This window comes from Channa argus, chromosome 2 (genome assembly GCF_033026475.1).
Source record: "Channa argus isolate prfri chromosome 2, Channa argus male v1.0, whole genome shotgun sequence".
In the NCBI taxonomy this organism is placed as follows: domain Eukaryota; kingdom Metazoa; phylum Chordata; class Actinopteri; order Anabantiformes; family Channidae; genus Channa; species Channa argus.
Genome location: NC_090198.1, coordinates 15,397,923 through 15,420,788, shown reverse-complemented (window position 1 = coordinate 15,420,788; position 22,866 = coordinate 15,397,923). Strand labels below are relative to the sequence as shown.

Here is a 22,866-nt window from a genome sequence, read left to right as displayed (position 1 = left end):
GTGAAGAACAGGGCTCTGGGGCTGGAAGCAGCCAGTGAATCCGTGAATCACTTTGTCAATGCAAGAAATGTGTGATTTTTAATCTCCACTCATTTGCAGCACACTTTAAAGTGGCTGTACTTTACTGCTGTGCTGTGGACAGTTGGACACTGAATCTTTACACATTTGGCTTAGAGGTTAATGCTCAGTAACTTCTGAGTGACATCCAGTCCTCACCGGTGGTTGTTCGCCTCAGAACGCAGTTTGGCCGATGCTGCACAGGTGAGGGTTTGTTTTACCTCACCGACCGGTGTTGAAGCGTGGTTTGAAATGTTTGGACGAGCTGGGAGTCTTCAGGGAGGACGGCAAGCTAAAGTTAGGGGCCGTCTCTAAAGTGCACACGACACGGTCAACTGGGCTTTGTAGATTCCCCCCACATGTGTGTTTTGTACGTATTTCAGAGCAACTACACGGTCACCTTAGAGTCCAGTCATTGCACGCATGGGGATTAAAGTGTTGCAATATGGACTAATAAAGCGTTTTAGCTTTTATGTCATCAGGTTTTCTTGTATTTTGCCTGAGACATTCAACGTCGCCCAGTTTGCATCTATGGACTGAAAAATTAGACATGTCAGTTTTGTTTTCACCTGGGCTTCCTCCTGTGGGACGCACTGTGTCAAGCTGTTCAATATACAGTGATGCCAGTGTATCACGGGCAGTGCTTTATAGAATATGAAAGGATACTTAGAACAGAGAGTTTTTTTTTCTTTAGAGGCATTGCAAAGCAATGCAATTTTAAATAAATTTAGCCTCTAAATAGAGCTGCATGCTCCCTTGCTAACTCTAACCCAATCTCCAGATTCTGGGTAGAAGTGTCTCACCCTGTTCCCTCTACTCCCTCCCGTGTGTTCAGTTTGTTCCCCTGTTCATCACCAACATGTCTTGAGAATCAAAATGTATCCCAGCTTCTGTTTCCTTTTTGTGCACTGTCACCTGATTCTGCCTGTCACTCATTCCCTTTTTCAGCCCAGCATATCAGACATTGTTTCCATCCCACCTGCCCACCCCATCAGATCATTGTGTGTGCGTTGGGTCCCATCCATTTACCTGTCAGTATGACTCTCTGCAGGGCTACCTGACCTTTCTGTCCAGTTTGGACTTTTCCATGTGTTTTTTAGATGTTTATTTAGAATTAGTTAACTGGTTGCTTTGCCCTCTAATAGGAGGTTGATATTACAATAATACTCTATTGAGGGAAAAACAAGCCATGATAGATACTGCATTTGTATGTTCTTTATGTGGTGCTGGCTTTAGTAGAGGTCTGACAGTCCTGATAATAATGCAGAGAAGGCAATACTGACTGCAAAGTGGTTATAAGTGTATGGGAAGGTCTAATGGGGTGAAGAAGCTGCTGAATCATAAGTGTACGTCTCATTCTGTGAGTGGACAGAGTCGACCTTAGACAGATTTTACAGCCCTTGATCTTGGTTCTTGGTTCTTTTCCATAAACCACCAGGATCTTTTTCCTCACTTTCATTTGGGTATTTGTTTGACAGATAATACTTCTTAAAGCTTTAGGATAGGGTTAATGTGACCATAAGAGCATCTTCATATTACAAGAGTTTTTCATCCAGTCATTTTAATATCTTCAAAAAGTAAAAATAAATGGCTTTAATTGAAGTAGCTGTGAGGTTCTCCTGAGAACTCATCCTCCCCTCAGATCAGCACAGGTGATGAGAGTGAAGTGGGCCTGTCCTGCAGGAATGTGAGGTCTGAGAAGACACAGCTGCTGCAGCATGAGAGGCAGGCCAGGCTAAGACTCCAGCAACTGGTCCCTGTCGACATCTGATACCCCACAGGCCCTCTGCCTGCTATTTCTAACAGACTGGCCTCAGTTTGTATCACATTGGGCTGTGTCTGTATTGAGCCTTTTCACTGACACTAGCTGAAAGATTGAAGCTGTGGTTAAGTAGATTTGAAAGCTCGGATTTGAGTCTTTGCTGGACGTACTTTGTACAGTTTTATAGAGAATCGGTTGTTTCAATATATGAAAGCGTGCCAGGATTACTACTAAGATAATCAGCCATAGCTATTCTACTTTGAATACTTGGGAGAAAACTTTACTTTTGAAGATATTTTGTTGAATGTGCACATGTCCTGAAAAACCTTAGCAGTAAATGCAAAGCGGCATTATTTTGATCAGTGTCAGCAGCTCATTTTAACAGCTACGCAACCAGGGATCCAGTCATTGTTCTCTCACAGAAGCACAATACATTTTTACATTATGTACTGGCTGTCACCCAATTAGAAATGGGTGTGGCTTCAACTTCATTAATATAGTTTTAAAAAAAGTAGTAGTAAAATGGTGTCATGTACCTGTATGTGCATCGTCTCTGGCTTCACTCCACTGGTTTTTCAGAGTTAAAGTTCTGTAGGATTTTAGCCTTGGGAAGATGCTTACAACAGAAATAACAACCCTCTGTGCTCTGACTAATTCTTTGCAATTCCACAGCCCCTCTGAGCTCCTGTGACCATTGTTCCCACAGACTCTACTATAAAGTGAAAATGGGAGTGACCCCATCCTCAAATCAAGAGCTGTTACCTGCTGAACTGAACCGTGGCTTGTGTTTGGGGGAGAAAGCGAGTCATGTGCGGCGTGCCCTGAAAAGTATAGTGGCCACATGATGGGATTGTATAGCGTAAGTGATTGACATGCACATTCAGTCATTAAAGAGGAACCTGCTTGTGTTGCACCAAACAAAGATCCTCTTTCTTTAGTAGGCCTTTAAATGAGCGAGGCTTTGGCCTCAAAGGCTCGGCTTCCCTGCGTTTTGCATTTCCCCTCATTAACTCACTGGTGTTAACAGTAGCCAGAGTGAGATGGAGAGAGAGTGTGCATTGTGCGCTGTGTGCAGGTTTGTTTATGTGAAATTAGCTTATTTTGTATTATTTGATTAATCCCTTAAATGGGAACCAGAGTCAACAGACAGAACCGATATGGTTGGAAAGTGCTTAACAACATTTTTGTTGAGTAGCAAGTTAGCCAACCTTAAAACCACAGAAAGGGTCAGTGTTACATAAATAAAGCAGTTTGATTATCAAAGTGTTTCTGTAGTTTTTATAAATTAGCTCTGAACAATGATGTGATGGTAATTACATAATGAAGTTAATCACTGAGGTGAATGCTCACCTCCATCATAACTTGTGTGTTTGGTGTAAGGGGCTGAAACATGTGTGGTTCATTTAGGCAGTGGAGGAAGACTGTTCAGTGTAATGTGGCACCACCACAGCATAAAGTGTATGTGTTCTTACAAGACCAATTTCTGTAAGTATGATCATGTGCGTGATGACAAATACAGGTAAAATGACCTCGAGAGGTCAGTGATCGTATTTCTGCAGACTTTTGGCAGCAGAGAACTGAAAACTAGGGTTGTGATTTTCCAAGTCTCTGTGTGTATGTTGTGACAGAGCCTGGCCCCCTGCTGCCTTATGGTACAGACAGGACATGGCCTATGGTTAATCCCCAGGTATGTGCTGTTGTGTAATGCTACACAATAATGTCCGTTTGTAGAGCAGTGCTGCAATGAGGAGTAACATTCACACCACAGCATCTGCTCCTAAGTAGGTCATGTGGATATGGAATGACAAAATACAGTGTTTTGTCTGCTTTATTGTGCTTTTATTTGTGGGATGTAGGCTAGTCAAGTGAACAGGAAGAGAGAAGGTTTAGCATTTGTCTCAGCACAGTGCTGCTCTTATCTGTGAAGAATTTAGGCAGTTTACAGTAGTCTGTACACTGTCAGAAAGAGGCGAGAGGGGAGGAAGAGCTGAGATAGTTGTGGGTAACTGACAACAAACAGACTCTGATATGGTTGATTTCAAATGCTTGCTAATAGCTGGAATGCCTTTCCTATCTAATCTCTGCTGTAGATATCAGTGAAGTAAATGAGCAGATCATATAGGCTACTTTAAGATTAAGTCTGACCATTACCTGGTGTTACTGTATGAGCAGAAGTGTAACCTCTTTTCGTGAAGCCAGTAGTATTGAATAAAATTTAAATTGAGGCAGAGATTAAGGTGTGCTCTAGTTCAGGTGTTCTCAGGCCTTCTGGGATCCCTACTCGGCCTGTGTTCCTACTATCTCTACCCTACCTACTGCTGCTTATCTGGATTATGTGTGTTCAGTCAATCAAAAGCTTTAAGCAAATAACATTATATTTGTTTTAGAGGCTAAATCATTTAAATAATGATGGACCTGACAACACTCCCAAATGTTGTATTAACATCAGATAATTTTTTCTTTTTTTTGCTGTGAAATTACTTTCATGTGTAGATATTTTTCTGTTCAGATTTAGCTAATTAATTTTTATCTGTTAGTTTTCAGATCATTTCAAAGTTACAAATAGTTGGAAAGTTAAACCTTAGGTACAAGTGGATTTGATCCATGGTGTAAATCCAAGTTTTTTTTTCTAAAGAACTCGTGAGCATAAAAATAGCATTTAACTATTTGCATGAAATGTATGTTTATTATGGTAGCTACTGTTCAGCAAAGATCTGCACTTTGAGTGTTTTGAGTTGAGATGTGGTCTGTTAGAATGAACATTGACTCTCTAGAAGTCAAACTAATCATCATAATAATATTATCTTTGGATTTTTAGGACAGTATTTCTGTCCTTTATAGTAGCACTAATTCTTAGTTTCGAAAGTTCAGCCTTATATAGTTTTAAAGGAATGATTACAAGCAAATCATCAGACCATTGTTTTTAATATCGCAGAATTGTGTTTCAACCTTTTGTTTCTCCCCATTCTCCACTGTAATGTCACTGTCCTTTCACTTTGCTCCATCTATATTCACCCTTATTACAAACTGGACCAACCTTCCCTCTAGTGACTTTGTCAGCTGGTTGAACGATTATGGACACAGACACCCTGGGGACAATCAAAGGGACCCCATTGTCCCCTCAAACTCAGAGTCCTACACTCTCCCTGAAAGTACCAACTTAAAGAGTGAAGCTGCCTCAGTTGAGCAAATATTTTGCTTGGTTACCTATTAAAAACCTGTAAAGTCCTAGGTTTGGAGATGGAGACGTGGAGCCAGAATGAGCTGAATGAGAATTCAGATGCAGGTTTGGACTGTTCTGACTGAGAGAATGAAACATTATTGTGAGACAGAGGAATTTAATCTGTAATGCTAATTCTGTGTGGATTGGTAAAAAAAAGAAAGGAAAAAGTATCAAATCTGCAGGTCATTGATTCAGAGAATATTTCTGTAAACAGTTTTTTGCTTGTAATAACTAGTCAATTAATTGCAAATGACTCACAATTTGATATATTTCTCTTCTAAAACATGAAAGTTTGCTGCTATTCTGCGTTTCATGTCATAAACTGAGAATTAACTAGATGAGCGTTATCATCGCATTGCAGCTCTTGCTGTCTCTCTGGCTCTGTCTGCACCACCAGTCTCAGATTTCAAAAGGCCTGCGGTCTGCTGCAGGCAGAAAGACAGCAGTCGGCCCCCCATCCTCAGAAGAGACGTGGAGAGTCTGTGTAACACTGCCCTGTAATTACAGGTCATGTTTTTTCCTAATACACTAAACAGATGTGCTTAAATTTATGTTTAACATTCAGACTCTGAATTGGTCGTGATGACTTGTCACTACTTTCTGCTGGTTAAGGTGTGAATTACTCCTGTGGCCTAAGTGATTTGAGATTTTCATATTATAGTTGTTTCTCTGTATTACCTTTCAGTCTGTGTGTACCATGTATGAAAGTAACCTGCCTGAAATGGAATTAAAGCATTTAATTTAAGGCAGCATTGCAAAGATGCATCCTAACTGGAAACATTCATAAAAATAATCTCTTTTGGTTTCCATGAAACCATAAATCACCACTGACGGATTTTGATGTTATGCTTATAACGATTTAAAAGATTTAGGACACTATTCAAACTCAAGGCTTTTATTGACAGGATTTGACTGCTGACTATACTGCACCGTTTTACATCACGATGGTTTCCCTAGTGGTGTTGCTTAACTTGATATTAGTGTTGTTACAGCCTAATTAGTGGTGATATTAGGCTGTAACTGATCATACTGCCTTGCAAACGTGACGCCAAGTATGTTGTAGAAGTTAAGTAGGCTTCTTTCTTGTTAGTTCAGACTATCAATAAAGTAAAACTCTCCATTCACGACCATTAGTTTGCTTCTGTGTTGCCAAAATGTAATACATTACATTAGAACATGTTCCTTTGATCACCGGTGCCCACTCATGTTTTCCATGATTCATTGTGATTCGAAATAGTTCTCAGTGTAGGCGTTTGAATGCCCCTAAGCAAGAAATCTTCTCTCTGTGTCATTATGCAGAGCTGCACAAAAGAATGTTTGGCAGCTAATTTGATCAAATACACTGAAGCTAATTGGCCATGAGTAGTTCACACACATACCTTAAGGTTGAAAATAAACTTTATGTTTAATGTCTTTTGTCTCTATGCTTGATCAGGTTGCCAAAATAGTAAAATGGGGTTGGTCTCTTTGTACACATTAGTGGACATCTCTGTTTATCAGTGTGAGGTTGAAGGCTATTGGCACTGTGTGAGCAGTCATTACTGCTCATGTCCGCTCAGCTATGAAAGATGATAGGAGTCCTTTTCGCATCTGCAGCCTCTCTGATTCTGAGGGTATGTTTGCAGACAAGCTCCTAATAGCTGTTATTCATTCCACTTTGTGTATGTTACAGCTACATCGTGCCCATTTGTGTTTAAGTTTTACACTTGTGTACAGACATCCTCTCTGCTGGTTCGTATATGATAGTTGTTTTTTTTAAACATGTTTTTGGAAGAAATGTGCTGATGTCCTTGCTGCTCCTCAGCACTGTCTTCACCCAGGCCATGAGTGTCTGACTGGGTTCCTTTGGCCCAACAGACTCCCTTTCTGAGGGGGAAATGGAGTGTGCATTATCCAGATCACTGATACCTCCTAGTCCTTCTGTCTTCCTCTTGCTCTTCCTCCTCTTCAACGGTTTCGCCTCTCTGTTACTGCTGCTTGTTAACACCTAACCAGCCAATGAGTTTTGATCAGTTTTGTTTTTTTTTTCTGTCTCTCACTGAAATTGATATTTGAGACAGAAAAATTGGAAATAGGCTGGATTTTTTACGGATGAAAAGTTTCTGCTGGTACCTGAGTGGTGTTTATGTTTATACATGTTGTTCACAATCAAAACATCGCTGCTGTTTAAATGTTTCTACTGCTGTCAAAAACATCCATGATGCTTTATTTAAAACTTTGTGTCATGTTTAAAAGGATATCAACATATACAAAGTAGGATAGGATTTTCATTTCCAGAATTATTAAACCTAAATACTTTATGCCTTTTTAAATCTACAGTTGTTGAAGATATGTCTTTCATTTGCTGGCCTCTTATGCTGTGGGTGGTGTACTTTTCCCGTTTCATCGGCTAAATGTAGACTGCAGCGTCATATTGATATTTCCAGAGCTAGAATGGAGTCTGAAAGGAAAAACATTTTTCCACTCTGTAAAACAATAAAATGTAAATGTGAGGTCAGTCCAACAATGAGGGCCTTTTTTCAGACTCAATATTTACCCTAATGCTCAAAAGTCACACAATATGAGTCCTAGCAATTTCTCCACCTACAGCTTAATGAGACCATAAGAAGGAAGGCTCTTCCACAGCACTGGTGTCTGATGACAGTAAACCATTAAAGCATTGGCTCACATTATTCAGTTTTATGGCTCTGACTAATACCGAAACAAACAAGAACACTTAGAGATTAGACCACGGTATTCATCAATCCATCGCCCACCATGAAGAGGAGTCAGAAGTTATAAGTGTATAAACCAGAATAAGGGCTTGTTAAAGAGAAAGCAGAAGAATTGGAATTGTTGGAAAGAGGCCAGCAGTTAAGACACAGAGTTGTAGACAGGCAACAGGTTTTGAATCGGGTGTGTCAGTATCAGCCAACTTGGCTGTCTCACCTCCTACCCTACAAACAAGAAAAGCTGTTTATATCTAGCCCTGAAAAAAAATAAAAAGAGAATGCTTTTAATTGATCAGCAGCCAGACACTGCTGTTTTAATTGGATGAGTTTGTGTTTGTTTTTTTGGCTTTTTTTTTTTTTGTGGTTTAGAGCTGCTAAAACTATTTGCAAGAATTTGATTTCCACTTAAATTATTGTGCACACTGTTGAGTTACACCAGTCCCTACTATGTGGCTATGTGTGATTGTCCAGAATGCCACATGACTTGTTGTGTTGCATTGTAGAAAATGAATCGGATCGTGATCCATTGGATCTTTAAGTTATCATTAATGTTCATTTTTACTTAAAAACCTTCCCTTTTTAACCCATTTGAGGCCACATTGTTTTTGTTAATAGGGTTTAGAACCATTGATGTTCAGTCACCCACCTGCTCCCTCCCCCTGCTGGTGTGAAGTGAACATAAACAGTGCAGTGGAATATATATAGAATTGTACGTGGCGCGACAGTCAGCTGTGCTTCAAATTTGACTTCATTGTTTCCCTCTAAAGTTGGTTGCATGGGAAATCTTAAATCCCAGATTTTTCCAAAACTCCTTTTGTCATGATTTCTTAATTGACTTCAAGTTTAGTCAACTCTTGAAAAACAAGAGATTATTCACTTAAAAACTTGGAAACTTATGACAGTGATATAATAATAGTAATAATAATAATATCATCATGATGGTTTTGTTATGTTGAAGCCCTCTGAGCTACACTTCCTGTCTCGTTGGGCTGCTGTCATTGTCCTGGGAGTGGACACAGGAAGTGGAATTCTCCATGGCAACAACAGAGGTGTGGTGCTGTTTACTTGCACTGTTTCTAGTGCTCTAGTCCATCATTGCAATTTTAGTAGTTGCTCTCAAGCTCACCATAAGAGCAAGGAGTATCTTTTTATTATAACATAAAATCTTTAGCTTTACACTGAACCGTAAGAAAATAAAACTGAATCTCAACTTGACATAATTGTCACCATAGACATGAATGTATACTAGAAGTGTGTGTGTGTGTGTGTGTGTGTGTGTGTGTGTGTGTGACCATGTTCACATTTCTCTTATTTATTTAGGCCCATTAAAGTAAATCTACCTGTTATTTACGAGCTTGCACTATTTATTTATTTTTTTAAATGTGAAGTTACATTGAAGCTTTGACTAAAACTGTTTTGATTCACATTTGCTATAATATCCTTTTTCTTCAAAAGCTCAATGTAACATTTAAGTGCTGTCATAAAACAGGGTGTCAGTAGGAAGAGATTTCAGAGCGCAGAGTAGTATGCAGTGAACTTTTTACTAGGTTGTCCTTGTCGTTCCTGCTGTACTCTGTATTAATTTCCTTCCTCTCCATTCTCCCTCCCTCCTGCATGGCTCAGTCTGTATCTCCATCAGACCTTCAAGTTACCATGCAGACACAGACAGTGCCCAGTTGGAATGACCTCATGCTCATGAACGTCTCATGAACGTCTCATGTTCCTCTTTGCCCACCCTGCTGCTTTTACACATTTTTTTCTCTGTAGAGAGGCTGTATATTTTCTACTTTGAAGAGATTATTGCTGCACAACACGGATGATACCTTCAGTCCAGGGTGTGAAAGGGTATCTTGGCTGTATGTGTGCAGGAGGAGAATACAATTGAATTTGTAGTTCATCAAGCCAAATCTAACCTATCTGCAAAAATGTCAAGGACAACACGACAAATCCCAGGAGGTACTTCCACTTTGGGTCTAGGTGTGGAAAAAAAGCATCTGCATTCTTCTATCTGCTTGTGTATGAGCGATGATTAAAATAGCTCATTAAAACACTTGTTAAACTAAGCACTTCACTCTTTTAAACTGTTAATTAATCATTAATGTGTCTGAAAGGCACATAACCAAGTGGCTTAAAAAGTTCTCTGTTCTATCATCTACCATTACATAAATCCATTCCGCAAACGGTAGGATTTCTCACCGGTTGAGATTTGGCTTGATCAATTCTAGGTTTGCTAAATTCCAAGAAGCAGGATAATTGTTAATGTTATGATTTGCTGGGCTTTTTCCTGAAGATGCTCATTAGCTCCAGTCTCTCCAGTCTCCTTCAGGCAGTAACAATAATAGGTTGTGCACAGCTAAATTAAGAGCAGAGTTAGGCTCTTAATTTAGCAAACACACATGGTTCCCCTAGCGTCATATTTTTTTGTCACCTGTTGGTGTTCGGCCAGTGGAATGTGGAGGGAGTCGGTGTAGGCCCTGGCGCTCGATTCAAAATGACCAACCACTTATCCTCTGCCGTGTGCACAGATGGGCCTTAAGGGCTTCAGCCATGGACAGTTATTCCAGCTTGGACTTGTTCCAACTTGGTTCAGTCCTCACTCACTCAAGTGTCTTGTTAACACAATTTTCATAGTCAAAAACATAACATTAACAGGTTGTTGGTAATTAATTGATAATTTATTAAAATGTATTTAATTTTTTTAAATCACTACATAGTTAAAAATCCTGTGTGCTTTACATATTTTTTTTCAAACTATGTGGTACAGTTTCAGAAGTATGAACGTATTTCTCCTGGCTTCAGTGACAGTCACGGATTTCCACACATTTGTGTCTGGTTGGAATATCAATCAGTGGTTCACTTCATGCTTGAGTTGGTTTACAAACAACACTCTCCAGTTAACCTTCTATTCCCTGCAGCAATAATGTAAAACTAAAAAAACCTTAAAGGGCGATCTCAAACCTAACATCTGCAGAATGGTTTGCTCTGATGTAAAGTACGTGTTTTAAAGCTTTCAACAACAAAGTAATTTTTTACAGTCACTGTTACTCGCCAAACTCAGCTGTGGGGTTTAGCAAACGTGTCCTTTTCATAAATAATTTGAAAAGCTTTTTTTTTTTTTTTTTTTTTGCATGTTTTAATATACAGCATTGTTTACTAGCTTGCAGTTGTCTTCTTTCCTGTCCCTTTCTTGGCTGGCACATCGCTGCATATCTTGGCAAGTTGACACTACCCATTGATCATTTGCATTAAAGTAAACCTAAGACATTATCTTGCTGTGTGTGATACTGCTAGTCAATTGTTCGCTCAGACACAAACAGTCACTGTAATGGTGAAAAACGTTTATTTATTTATTTTTTAACTGAATCAATATAGGGACCTCTTGTAATTTAAACCAGGTTGGTTCTTAGTAAACTCTTTTTCACATAGCACAGATTTTATGAAACCAACATCATCCTCTCCCTGTTTCACTTTGTGTCTCTTCTGTTTTCTTTTCTCACTGTTGTTGGCTCTCTGAATATTTCAGAACTCAAGTTTCACACCCCAGCCGCTGCCTTCAGTCATTAGTAGTTACAAAGAGGAGTAGAGTTAGTACAATATAACTATGTTTCACTGCAGGCCCTGAAACAAGTCATCCTACTAGGTTTAATGGACATGTTAATTCAGCAGGGAAATTGTTCACCTCCACTCCCTAAAGTTCCCATAGACTCATTCTTCTCTAATGTTTCATCAGTTGTAAATCAAGCTGAACTAGATATCAAGGATTTATCTGTTTGTCTTGGGCAGTAAATGCAACAAGCTGTTTTGTTTAGTTTTTTATTTTTTTTCCGTATAATTTCTGCTTTTCAGATTTTATATATATCTATATATATCTCTCTCACACACACACACACACACACACACACACACACACACACACACACACACACACACACACACTGTATATTGCTCTATTTATCATTACTAGCACAACATGCAGCAGGTATTTTTTTTTTAGCTCAGTCCGGGTTCTAATGTTTTGGCCACCCAATTTAAAACAAATTAGGTGGCCAAATCATTAGAACCACCTCTTCTTATAATGCACTCCAGTACGACAATTGCTACTGGTGGATAGTGGTCTCTGAGCTTTGTTTTCCTGTATTCTGTTCAGGTTATTTTGACTGTGGAGCTGCAACTGAAAGTTATTTTTTATTATTGATTAATTTGTTGACTGTTTTCTAAATTGATTTGCTTATTAATTTAATGGCAGAAAAATTTGAGAATGCCGTCACCAATATCATGACAAAATAATAGTTGGACCAGACCTATAAACAATAAATCTTCATGTTGAAGAAACTGTAACTAGGTAACTTACAACTACTGATTATTTTTGTATCAGTCAGTGTGCTAGCTGACTCTGCAGCTTTTTGTTTTCACTGCTACAGTGTTACACAGTTTACTTGGCTTGAGAAGGTGAAGGCCTTTCTGTGGGTTACGTGTTGCCTCCAGGCTGAAGGTGAACTATTCCTGTTGGACACTGCAGAGCAAGGGTTGTGTTACACGTTCATACATCTAGGTGCGAGGAAGGGTTACCTGTAATTATGGATATATGTCTGTTTGTCAAACATGTTGGTGCTCGAATGGCACGTCATCTGCCACATTGACCAGCTGACCCCTCCTTCCTTTTGTGTTACAGCTGAGGCTATTCCTTCTGCAAATGGTGGCCATGTCCACACTTCTTTTCCTTTCGGCTGTTCTCTTTCAGGCCCCGCCACAACGAATCATTTGCCTCCATCTAACACTGTCCTCTGCATCCTTTTCTCTCACAGCAACTAAGTTCATGTCCACCTCACTACATCCATAAATCTCCTCTTTTTGTCTTCCTCTAGACTTCCTGCCTGGCACCTCCAACCTCAGCATCCTTTTACCGATATATTCACAGTCTCTCCTCTGAACATGTCCAAACCACCTCAATCTGGCCTCTCTGACTTTATTTCCAAAACTGCTAACATGAGCTGTCCCTCTGATGTCCTCATTCCTGATCCTGTCCATCCTCGTCACTCCCAAAGAGAACCTCAACATCTTAAGATTTGCTACCTCCAGCTTTTCATTCATGTCAGCTCATGTCCCCTTTCATTCGCGCTGATATTCTTTTATCACACAACACACCTGACGTTTTTCTCCACCCGTTCCATCCTGCTTGCAGAGTCCTCTCCACCTATTTTCCACAGTCTCCATTGCTCTGAACCGTTGACCCTAAGTACTTAAAGTCCTGCACCTTCTTAACCTCTGTTTCCTGTAACCTCCACTTGGGTCCTTTTGATTCACACACGTATATTCTGTCTCGCTGTAGCTAACCTTCATTCCTCTGCTTTCCAGAGCAGACCTCCACCTTTCTAGTTTTTCCTCCACGTGTTCCTGGACATTCCTGTCTAACCACATCTGTCAGCCTATCCATCACCAGAGCAAACAAGAAGGGGCTCAGAGCCAATCCTTGATGCAGACCCACCTCCACCTTGAACTCCTCTGTCACACCTACGGCAAACTTTACCACTGTCTTACAGCTCTAATACATGTCCTGCACCACTCTAACATACTTCTCTGCCACACCAGACTTCCTCATTCAATACCACAGCTCTTCTCTCGGCACCCTATCATACATTTTCTGTAACTCTTTCCCACAACTTCATTGTTTGGCACATCAGCTTTATTCCTCTGTAGTTGCCACAGCTCTGCACATCTCTCTTGTTCTTATAAATCAGCACCAGTACGCTTCTCCTCTTACTCGGGCATCCTCTCACTCTCCAAGATCTTGTTAAACAAACGAGCCAGAAGTGATCATGTCCACGCTAATGTGGACAAGTGTAAAAATACTGTTAACATTAAAAAAAAAAAAAAAAACCTGTGCTAGATTGCAGGGTTTTTGGGTCTTGACAAATTAAATATGCTTAAATAAATAATTACTGCTTCCATTATCAATTTGTACACAAGAAATTGTGCATTTTAGCCAGTATCAAGAAGTGGGAAAGACACTCTTTTTAACCCTTTCAGTATACAGGTATCTGACCAGTCGTAGCACTTGATTTTTCTTTATAGAATGGTTTGTCTGTATCTGTTTATGCCTACAGTGCTGTTCCCTGTGCCAAGTGTGTGCCACATATCATGCTCCACATACAGTATATGCTCCCTAAGTAGTTGCGATTTTGTTACCCAATACCAAAAACACCATAACATACTTTGTATTGAGTTTGACTGGTTAACTTTACAATAGTGTTTGGAGGCTTAAAAATAAAAAGCCCAAGAATGCTGCGTTTGATGTGTTTATGGGCCGTCACCCTAACCCTATATACGGTATAATATAATGAGCTACAGCGTTACAGCAGCATTTTATTGCAAACTCAAAAAGTGATGGAAACTAAATGTACAACAGTGAGAAGCTGGGAGTGTAGTACTGTGACTAGCCAATAAGCAAGGCAGCTAACTATTGCACGATGGAGCTGTCAGATTCACAAACTAACCCACAAAAATCTGAAGGCTGACTGTGAAAGTTCAGTCAAGTACCAACTCGCACACCTTAGTGTAATGCATACAAATTCCCAGTTGCTAAAGTTATATTAAAGGGTCACTACGACATAATAACAACCAGCTTAGCCCTGATGACAGTGACACACATACACAGCTTTTCAGCAAGATGACTTCACATCATAGAAAGCTGACCAAACTTGATCCTTCACTGCTCTGCAACAATGGCAGCTATTGAAGAGTCTGACTCACGTGGTTGAAACTCTGCTTGGTTTCCTATGAGAGGGAACCTTCAATCAGGAATCCCTGACAATAAAGAGAAAATATGTAGATAGTATTCCTTCTAATTCAATATCAGTATGTATCAATGTTTATTTTAAAACTACCAGAATAATAAATATTGTTACAGTTGTTGTTTATTAAAAATGGCTCTACGTAAATGTTTTGACAATACGGTTTATGTGCTTCTTTTCTATTAGTGTGGGAATTCCAGCTTGTTAAATCCTTAACTGGCATTGGGTCCGTCACGAATTGCTATGTCTTAACACAGATCCCAGGTCAGATTGTGTTTCCTAATGTTTTACCATTCAAGTGATGTAACCAGATGAGTTTCTGATTCAGTTATTTGAGCAGAACACAGATGAGGATAGTCCACTGCAGGTTTTCTCCAGCTGTGCGCCATCTGCTTTATCTCTTCTTCCAGGGCACAGACCTCAGTCTGTATCTCCATCAGACATTCAAGTTACCATGCAGACACAGACAGTGCCCAGGTGGAATGACCTCATGCTTCAAATGTCTCCTGTTCCTCTTTGCCCACCCTGTTGCTTTCACACATTTTTTTTCTCTGCAGAGAGGCTGTATATTTGCTCCTTTTGAAGAGATTATTGCTGCACAACACGAATGATACCGTCAGTCCAGGGTGTGAAAGGGCATCTTGGCTATGTGTAGAAAAGGGAGAATACAATTGTTTATGTAGTTCATCAAGCCAAATCAAACCTATCTGCAAAAATGTCAAGGACAACACAACAAATTCCAGGAGGTAGTTCCACTTTGGGTTTTGGTGTAGAAAAAAAAGCATCTGCATTCTTCTATCTGTTTGTGTATGAGCGATGATTAAAATGGCTCATTAAAACACTTTTTAAACTAAGCAGTTCACTCTTTTAAACTGTTAATTAATCAGTAATGTGTCTGAAAGGCACTTAACCAAGTGGCTTAAAAATTTCTCTGTTCTAATATCTACAGTTACATAAACCCATTCCCCAAACGGTAGGATTTCTCACTGGTTGAGATCTGGTCTTATCCATTCTAGGTTTACTAAAATCCAAGAAGCATGATAATTGTTAATGTTATGATTTGCTGGGCTTTTTCCTGAAGACGCTCATTAGTTGATTATCTACACATTCTGGTTAACAGAAAGGAAGCCTGCATGGCCCTGTTCTGGCCAGCACTGCCACAACCCTAAATCCCCCCTCCCTATCCTTTAAGCAGCAAGCTGACCATCTGTTCTAGGCGCAGGGCCCTAACTCAGTCTTCAAAACACACCCTTGAACGCACCTAATACAGTTACACAACCAGGAAAACACAGGTACATTCATCAATCAGTGAATACCTCCCTCTGGATATTGAGTACTACGTGCTTGTAAAATGTAATGTGTGTGTTTTTCAGTCTCTCTTATGGGTGTGTGTCAAAAGTCCTATGCATGTATTTGTGTGGCACATTTATATTAACGTTGCTGAGCAGACACATGGCATAACTGTTGGATATGGGGCTACAGGAAATTACCAGGCAGGGGTACAGCATTGTATCATTTTCCTGCTGGAGTCATTTGTACTCCACTTTGCATGCCAGCTATATGTGTCTCTGTTCCATATTCCGTTTTCACTTTTTTTTTTCTTTAAAGATGTTGTCATAATGCTTATGCTTTTTTTTTTTTTTTTTTTTTTTTTTTTTTTTTTTTTTTTTTTTTTTAGGTGGGTGAAGTATATTATCATTTTTTTCTCCATGCATATTGACATTGAAGAGTAACTGATATGAACATAAACTCTAAACAATGTAAAACCTTTCAATTGATAACACACAAGACTTTAATACAAAAGACTGTTATGCAAACCAACTAATGCATTGGCTGTTGGAAAGTAGGGTAACACAAAGTCAAGAGTCACCATAAAGTCAACTTCTGATTTATCAGCATTTATCAGCAAGCTTCTAGTGGGAGTCAAATCATTTTACCTGATTAACAATACAGGGCCTCATACACTGTGTGGAATATGTTGTAGATTCTGGTGATGAGAGTACAGTCAAATCACTCAGCTCAGCACAAAGAGATGTTTTGTTTGAAGACTTTTCATTGAGCAGAAAAGCATACATGGAATTTGTAAGGGACCCTAGCCCACCTCCATCAACTCCTGTGCTGAAAATATTGTTCATCATTGTTTTTTAGAGGTTCTAAAGAGCAATAGAAATATGCTGTCTGTGCTGTGTGCTTGGTATTTAATGAAAATCCCTGTTACATTCAAAGTTCAAAAATAGGTTTAATAAAACTAATAATGGCACAGAAATCATAGAGCAGTCATTAAACACACCTCTCTCTGTATCCATGGCCCTCACTCACCCCATGATGTGTCTCTGCTGTGCATTAAAGCGGGAACTTGTGAATGGCTTGATTGTGTATTCAATAAAGAGGATGGCAGCTGCTGGTTTGGTGTTGGCGAGAGCTTATCTGTGTGCTTGAGAGTGTGCATGTGTGTTAATGGTAATCCAGTAGATCCCCATGACCTACCCGTTATCCGTTATCCGTTATGAGTATGCATGTCAGACTCCAGCAAAATAATTTGGACCCTCTGTAGATTACATAACATTACTTTATGTTATAATCCTCGACATTTTTGGTAATCTTGCATGATTGTAGAGGCCAAAATTGAAATGCCTTTGTTTTTTTATCTGGGAGTTTTTTTAAACTGTAATATTTGGAAATATTATCTTGAGCTTCAACATTATCTTGAGCTAAAAAGGAACAAATTGTACTTGTTGACACTTTATAATAAATTAAAAATCAATAATAAATATGTTCTATACTTACTCTGTCTTGGGTTGGGTTTGTATATTTTCTGCTGTATGTAGCTTGTACTTATATTTTAAACATATGAGTATTGGAAGTCTACAGGCAAGTGATCATCTTTTTTTTTACATTCCTCTCTTTAACAGTGGTAATGTCTTGAACCAGTGGCCCTTCCAGCCCAGGAAAAGGACGTGCAGTACCGGGCTGCTGCTAATGGGACCTCCTGCTCCACAATGAGTGCTCGAGATGGCGTTGGTGGCATCGGTGGTATGGGCACCCTGGGTCGGCGACAGCGCTTTGAGAACTCAGAGTTTACCGTGCGCATCTACCCAGGGGCTCTGGCTGAGGGCACCATCTACTGCCCAATCAGCGCCCACAAGTCCACCACAGCTGCTGAGGCCATCGAACGTGTCATTGAACGCCTGCAGCTTGACCGGACCAAGTGTTATGTTCTGGCTGAGGTGAAGGAGTTTGGTGGGGAAGAATGGATCCTGAACCCCAGCGACTGTCCTGTGCAGAGAATGATGCTGTGGCCCCGTGTGGCACTACAGCACCGGCCACTGTCTGGCGGTGAGGATTACCGCTTCCTCTTAAGGCAAAAGAACTTGGATGGTTCGATTCACTATGGCGGGAGCCTCCAGATGTGGCTGCAGGTCACAGAAGAGCGCAGGCGCATGGTTGAACGTGGACTGCTGCCACAGCCTGAATGTCAGGGCGATGTTGCAGATCTGTGCCGCCTTGTGGAACTCAACGAGCGCTCGCTGCTGGACAACCTGCGCTCACGTTTTCTCCAGGAAAAGATCTACACTTATGTTGGAAGCATCCTGATTGTCATTAACCCCTTCAAGTTTCTGCCCATCTACAACCCCAAGTATGTGAAGTTATATGATAATCATACGCTGGGAAATGTAGAGCCACATATTTATGCTGTGGCCGATGTGGCTTACCATGCCATGCTGCAGAGAGAGAGGAACCAGTGCATTGTTATATCTGGTGAGAGCGGCTCTGGGAAGACGCAAAGCACAAACTTTCTCATTCATCATCTGACTGCTCTCAGCCAGAAGGGCTTTGCCAGTGGAGTGGAGCAGATCATCGTGGGAGCAGGACCAGTACTAGAGGTAAGCAAAAACACTGGTATTTTGGGTTTTAGTAAAAATGTGAATGTGTTTTATGAATGTGTTCCGCATTAAGAAAAGAAGACTTTGCCTTGAACCAGACCTAAGTTACAAAAACGATAAGTTGAGGCTTGAATGCTGTGAGACTTGGGAGCTATCCTCTGTCTTGACTCCCCAAAGAGGAGATGTGACTCAAAGCTTGATGGCGAAAAAATTTATCTCATGTAACTATAAGACGGTGACAGGCAGGTCTTTTGAGTTGTGAGGTGTGCAACTTTAATCCTTTTAGTCCTTAAATACTTGATCTGGCATGATAAAGCTAGAAGTGGATAGTTATAATTGATATGTTAAGTGTAATTTCTTTTTGTTAATAGTTTCTACAGTTTGACTGTATGAATTCTTTCCTGCTGCAATACTCTGCATGATGTTCTGTGAGTGTTACATACGTGGCTACAAAACGCTGATCACAACTGTCTCCATGGTTGGCTCAGAATTGTGTCTGCCCCCATATAGATTTGTGGGTACTGCTTTTAACTGTGTGGGGTATGTGTAATGCGCTGAAGAGCTCACTATCTGCAAGCAACCTTCAGCAGTACTTGTTTCTTGTTTTTGAGATTATGATCATTTTTTTTTCTGCATAGTGGAAAGATTGTATCAAGGTAGACATTGTGGAGGCCCAGCCAAAGGTTGTGAAGGAAACTGGTTGTTTTCACTTCACTCAAGACATTCCAGTCATATTCTTTTTCTTCTTCAGGGACTTTTTACTGAAATGCACATAAGTCAAGAGTCTAAGACAAGTTCACAATAGCACAATGTTCTTATTTGTCTTCAACATCAACTGAATACCTAAAGGTTACATAATACTCTTTCACTGTATGTACAATGCTGCCAGTCAACAGTTCACACTTGATTTACCTCGCAGAACAACATGGTACTCAGTGAAATGCATAATTCGTGTGGTATTTCTGAATCCGTAGTAGTAACAGCCATGACTATAGAAGTATGTTTTCTACCAACAAAATTGTGCATGGTATGGGTTTAGATTGTTTATCACAATCTAAAGGCTAATTCTTCCACTAATTGTAGCATCAATGTCAATTGAAAATGGCATCTTAGTAACAAGTTCAAAGGTAACTAGCTCAACAAGTAGCTCTTACACCGCGTTTCAATGCCCTCGGTTTAGCAAACATAGTTCTCAGGAATGCCATTCATTGGTGTGTCTCCAGGGTTAATGTGTAAGTGTACCGGGTTAATCCACAACACAGCAACACGAGTGAGTAGTTTTGAGTGCAGAGGAGCAGCCTTTAATTGTTTGCACAGTAAGATTGTGTATCTGCTGCCTGGTGATTGATGCCAGGACTGGAGCTGCTGTGCTACTAGAGAGAGAGACATGGGAGTGGAGGAATGGCAGCCAAACATTACCTCACAGGCATACTTCATCTTCGTGTCCTTTTGAAGTTCTTCATTCATACATAAGCATCGCACATTCTAAAGATTTCTTGGTTTATTCCTTTTTTTTTTCAATAGTGTGTTAAATTTCATTGCAAGGTAACACAAAAAACCTATTTAGTTATGACCCTTTATTTGAAAAGTAAAAATTTAAAAGAGCACTGTTCAGGATATGTGTCAGGTGCCTAAAATGAGTATTCACTAAATATAGTCTTTGTACAGGTCTTCTTCGTGTGTGAAAACAGTAGTATTAATGTGTTTTGCGGCTCCACAGGGAGGTGCACCAAGTCTGGTAAATAGCTTCATGTGATGTCGCTAGAGTCAGAGTTGGTTGAGGACAAATACAAGTTTGAACAGAGAAAAAAAATATTCAAATTCAGCAAGATGAACTATGACAACAATATATTTAAAATAAAAAATATATATTTGGCACAGAAAAACTGAAGCTAGTCACACTTTAAAGATGATAGACTGCAGGATTTTGCCAAGGTACAATGTGATAATGCAAAAACATATTGTAAATAATATATATAACTTTTTTTAAAACATGAGGAGATTTCCAATCATTCAGAATTGTCTGATATCAAAGGCCAAGCTAGTGTTGAGCCGTCACCCTTACGTAAACAAAGCTATAGCAAAGAGGACATTATTCAGACTGTAAGGCATGGGCCCTAAAGCATATATGGAGATGTAGGATATCACTTATAAGAGGTTCTTCTGTTTTTGGAATCCTGCCAACAGCTGCACCTTGTGTTAAGATCTTGACAAGTGCTGTCACTCCATTGCTTCAGTTAATTAAACTTAGCTCGAAGGTGAAGAAAACGTATTTCATCAATGCATGTTGTTAGAGCATTTTCGTTCAACCTAATTTTTATTTAGAATTAAGGCGCTTGGAGATGCTTTGATTTTGCGATGGGACTTTGAAAAGGAAAGACAGATTTTAACACCTTTTGGCTTCAGGTAACCCTGTAACATGGAGATGAACACAAACGTATGCAAAATATGACACATTTTTCAGCTAATGTGAGTTTGGTGCTTATCTGCTGTCTGTCATTCCTGACATTGTTCACCTTTTTGTTCCAGATTTGACTGATATTGAACTGAAATTCCTGTGACTCTATACTTGGACACTGGAATTTACAGTTTGAAATAGTTTGGGTAATCTGTCTTTGTCTCCATATGAAACTGCCAGTTTTTACTCATTCTTTCAAACGCAGTAAACTGAAAGCAGAACATGATCAACTTTTCTCCTTAACATCTGTATGCCATGCACTGCAGTAGCTCTTGGTGGGTTAGGAGTAAACTTGCAGAGTCGTGCGTACTAGTTTGGAAGACTGACTTGGCTTCATAGCAGTGGATGACAGAGAGCTATAGCTTAAACTGGCAAGTGAAACTTAGGCCCATTTTGTTGTGTGTCTCTTTGCTTGCTCTCCATTTGCCCAACATTGCTCATTAGTAATGATAGGCTAGTCCAGAAAACACTCTTTCATCCAACAGCTGTGAGACAAATGCTGAGTTCACACAGTACTACATAATACATTTCCTTTTTATCTCTTAGTTCTATGTTGATATGTCACAATTAAGCTGTGGTCTAAAGACTGATAAATGTATCCTGGAAAGGTTAGAGAAGGATCCTTGGTGTACTTATCCCTGTGTAGTTTTTTTGGAATAGCTAGTGATCATCTAGTATTTAGCTACCACCCAGGCTTTGAATCTAGATGTCAACATCTTGAGATATTATGTTTTCAGGTGGCAACCTAACATTTGTCCAAGGTGACATCTTCAAATTTTTTGTTTAGTTCCATACAAAAACCCACAAATGTTCAATATATAATTGTAGAAGGCTTAGAAAAGCAAGTATTCCTTTTTGAAACGCTAGCAGAACCAGTCCATCTTTAATATTTTTTGTTGCATTTTGCAACTGCATAAAAAACATAATGAAAAACTGGCATATAATGTATAAAAATTTTTATAGGATACTTTGTAGTCCAGACTCATTTATTTGCAGTAACATGAATGTTTTTACAGAACCGAACAAAGTTCTTAAATTGAGGTCAGTTTTGACACTAGTACAAGTAATTGGTTTTAGTTTCATCATATTGTCAACAGTGGTGAAAAAAATGTGATAGACATAACAACTTAATATGAGCTCAGCTGTCTTCTGTAGGCACTGTTGCTGCTGCCATCAAATGACATGCATAAACCCACTTAGTGTGTGTGTGTGTGTGTGTGTGTGTGTGTGTGTGTGTGCATACAAACACACATACATTTACAGTCATGCACAGAGGCATGAATGATCTTAGTGATGAGACCTGGTCAGTATTTTATGGTGATATGAATATAGACATACCATAACATAAGCTATTTAGCTTTCAGGAAGGTCATTTGCCTCCACTGTCATTGCAAGGCCTGCAGCTATTTTTGATTCTCCTTCACCAAGTTCTTAGTCATTTCAGAGGCAGAAAAGTATTCCAAAAGCAAAACATGACAAAGAAAAAAGGAAACCGACACAGTGAATAAATATTACATACATGAACCATGAGATAAAAAAACTCCATAATTGGCAGAGTCTTGCTGCAACCATGACTAAAAAATATTTGCTTACCATCTGTTAATGAAAATTTTCTCTTAACCAGTTACGTTACTTGTGGTTACTTTACTTTTTTTCCAAGATAAGTATAAAGAGAGATTTGTCAGATTATTCCGACATACAGCAGTTTGTTGTTTATTTTTAGATACAGTTGTTTTTCATAGACAAAACAATAATTTTCACACATGTACTTATTTGTGATTGTGTCCTGTTGTTCGTTCTTAATTTGTAATGCATGGGAATACTTAGTCCTACCTACTAGTGGGTGTCTTTTCCTTCACATATGCATAATTTGTGAATGTACCTGTAGACCTTTTTTGGCCCAGTGAGCACTGGAGCTCCTGTTGTGTTACCATCCAACAGAAACCCTCAGTGTGAGTCAGCTCAGTTCAGCAGTTTCAC

The 22,866-nt window shown here is 39.6% G+C and overlaps 1 protein-coding gene across 20 annotated transcripts in view; it reads left to right on the top strand.

Moving 5' to 3' along the window:
• myo9aa (myosin IXAa) overlaps positions 1 to 22,866 on the top strand; it is an 82,345-nt gene that overhangs the window by 357 nt on the left and 59,122 nt on the right. For all 20 annotated transcript variants that reach the window (XR_010913710.1, XR_010913708.1, XM_067495786.1 and 17 more), the window contains exon 2: positions 17,457 to 18,428. Coding sequence is in view for 18 of the 20 variants with exons in the window: in XM_067495786.1 (XP_067351887.1) it covers positions 17,544 to 18,428 (885 nt within the window). In the remaining 2 variants the exon portion in view is untranslated. The remainder of the gene's footprint in view (positions 1 to 17,456; positions 18,429 to 22,866) is intronic.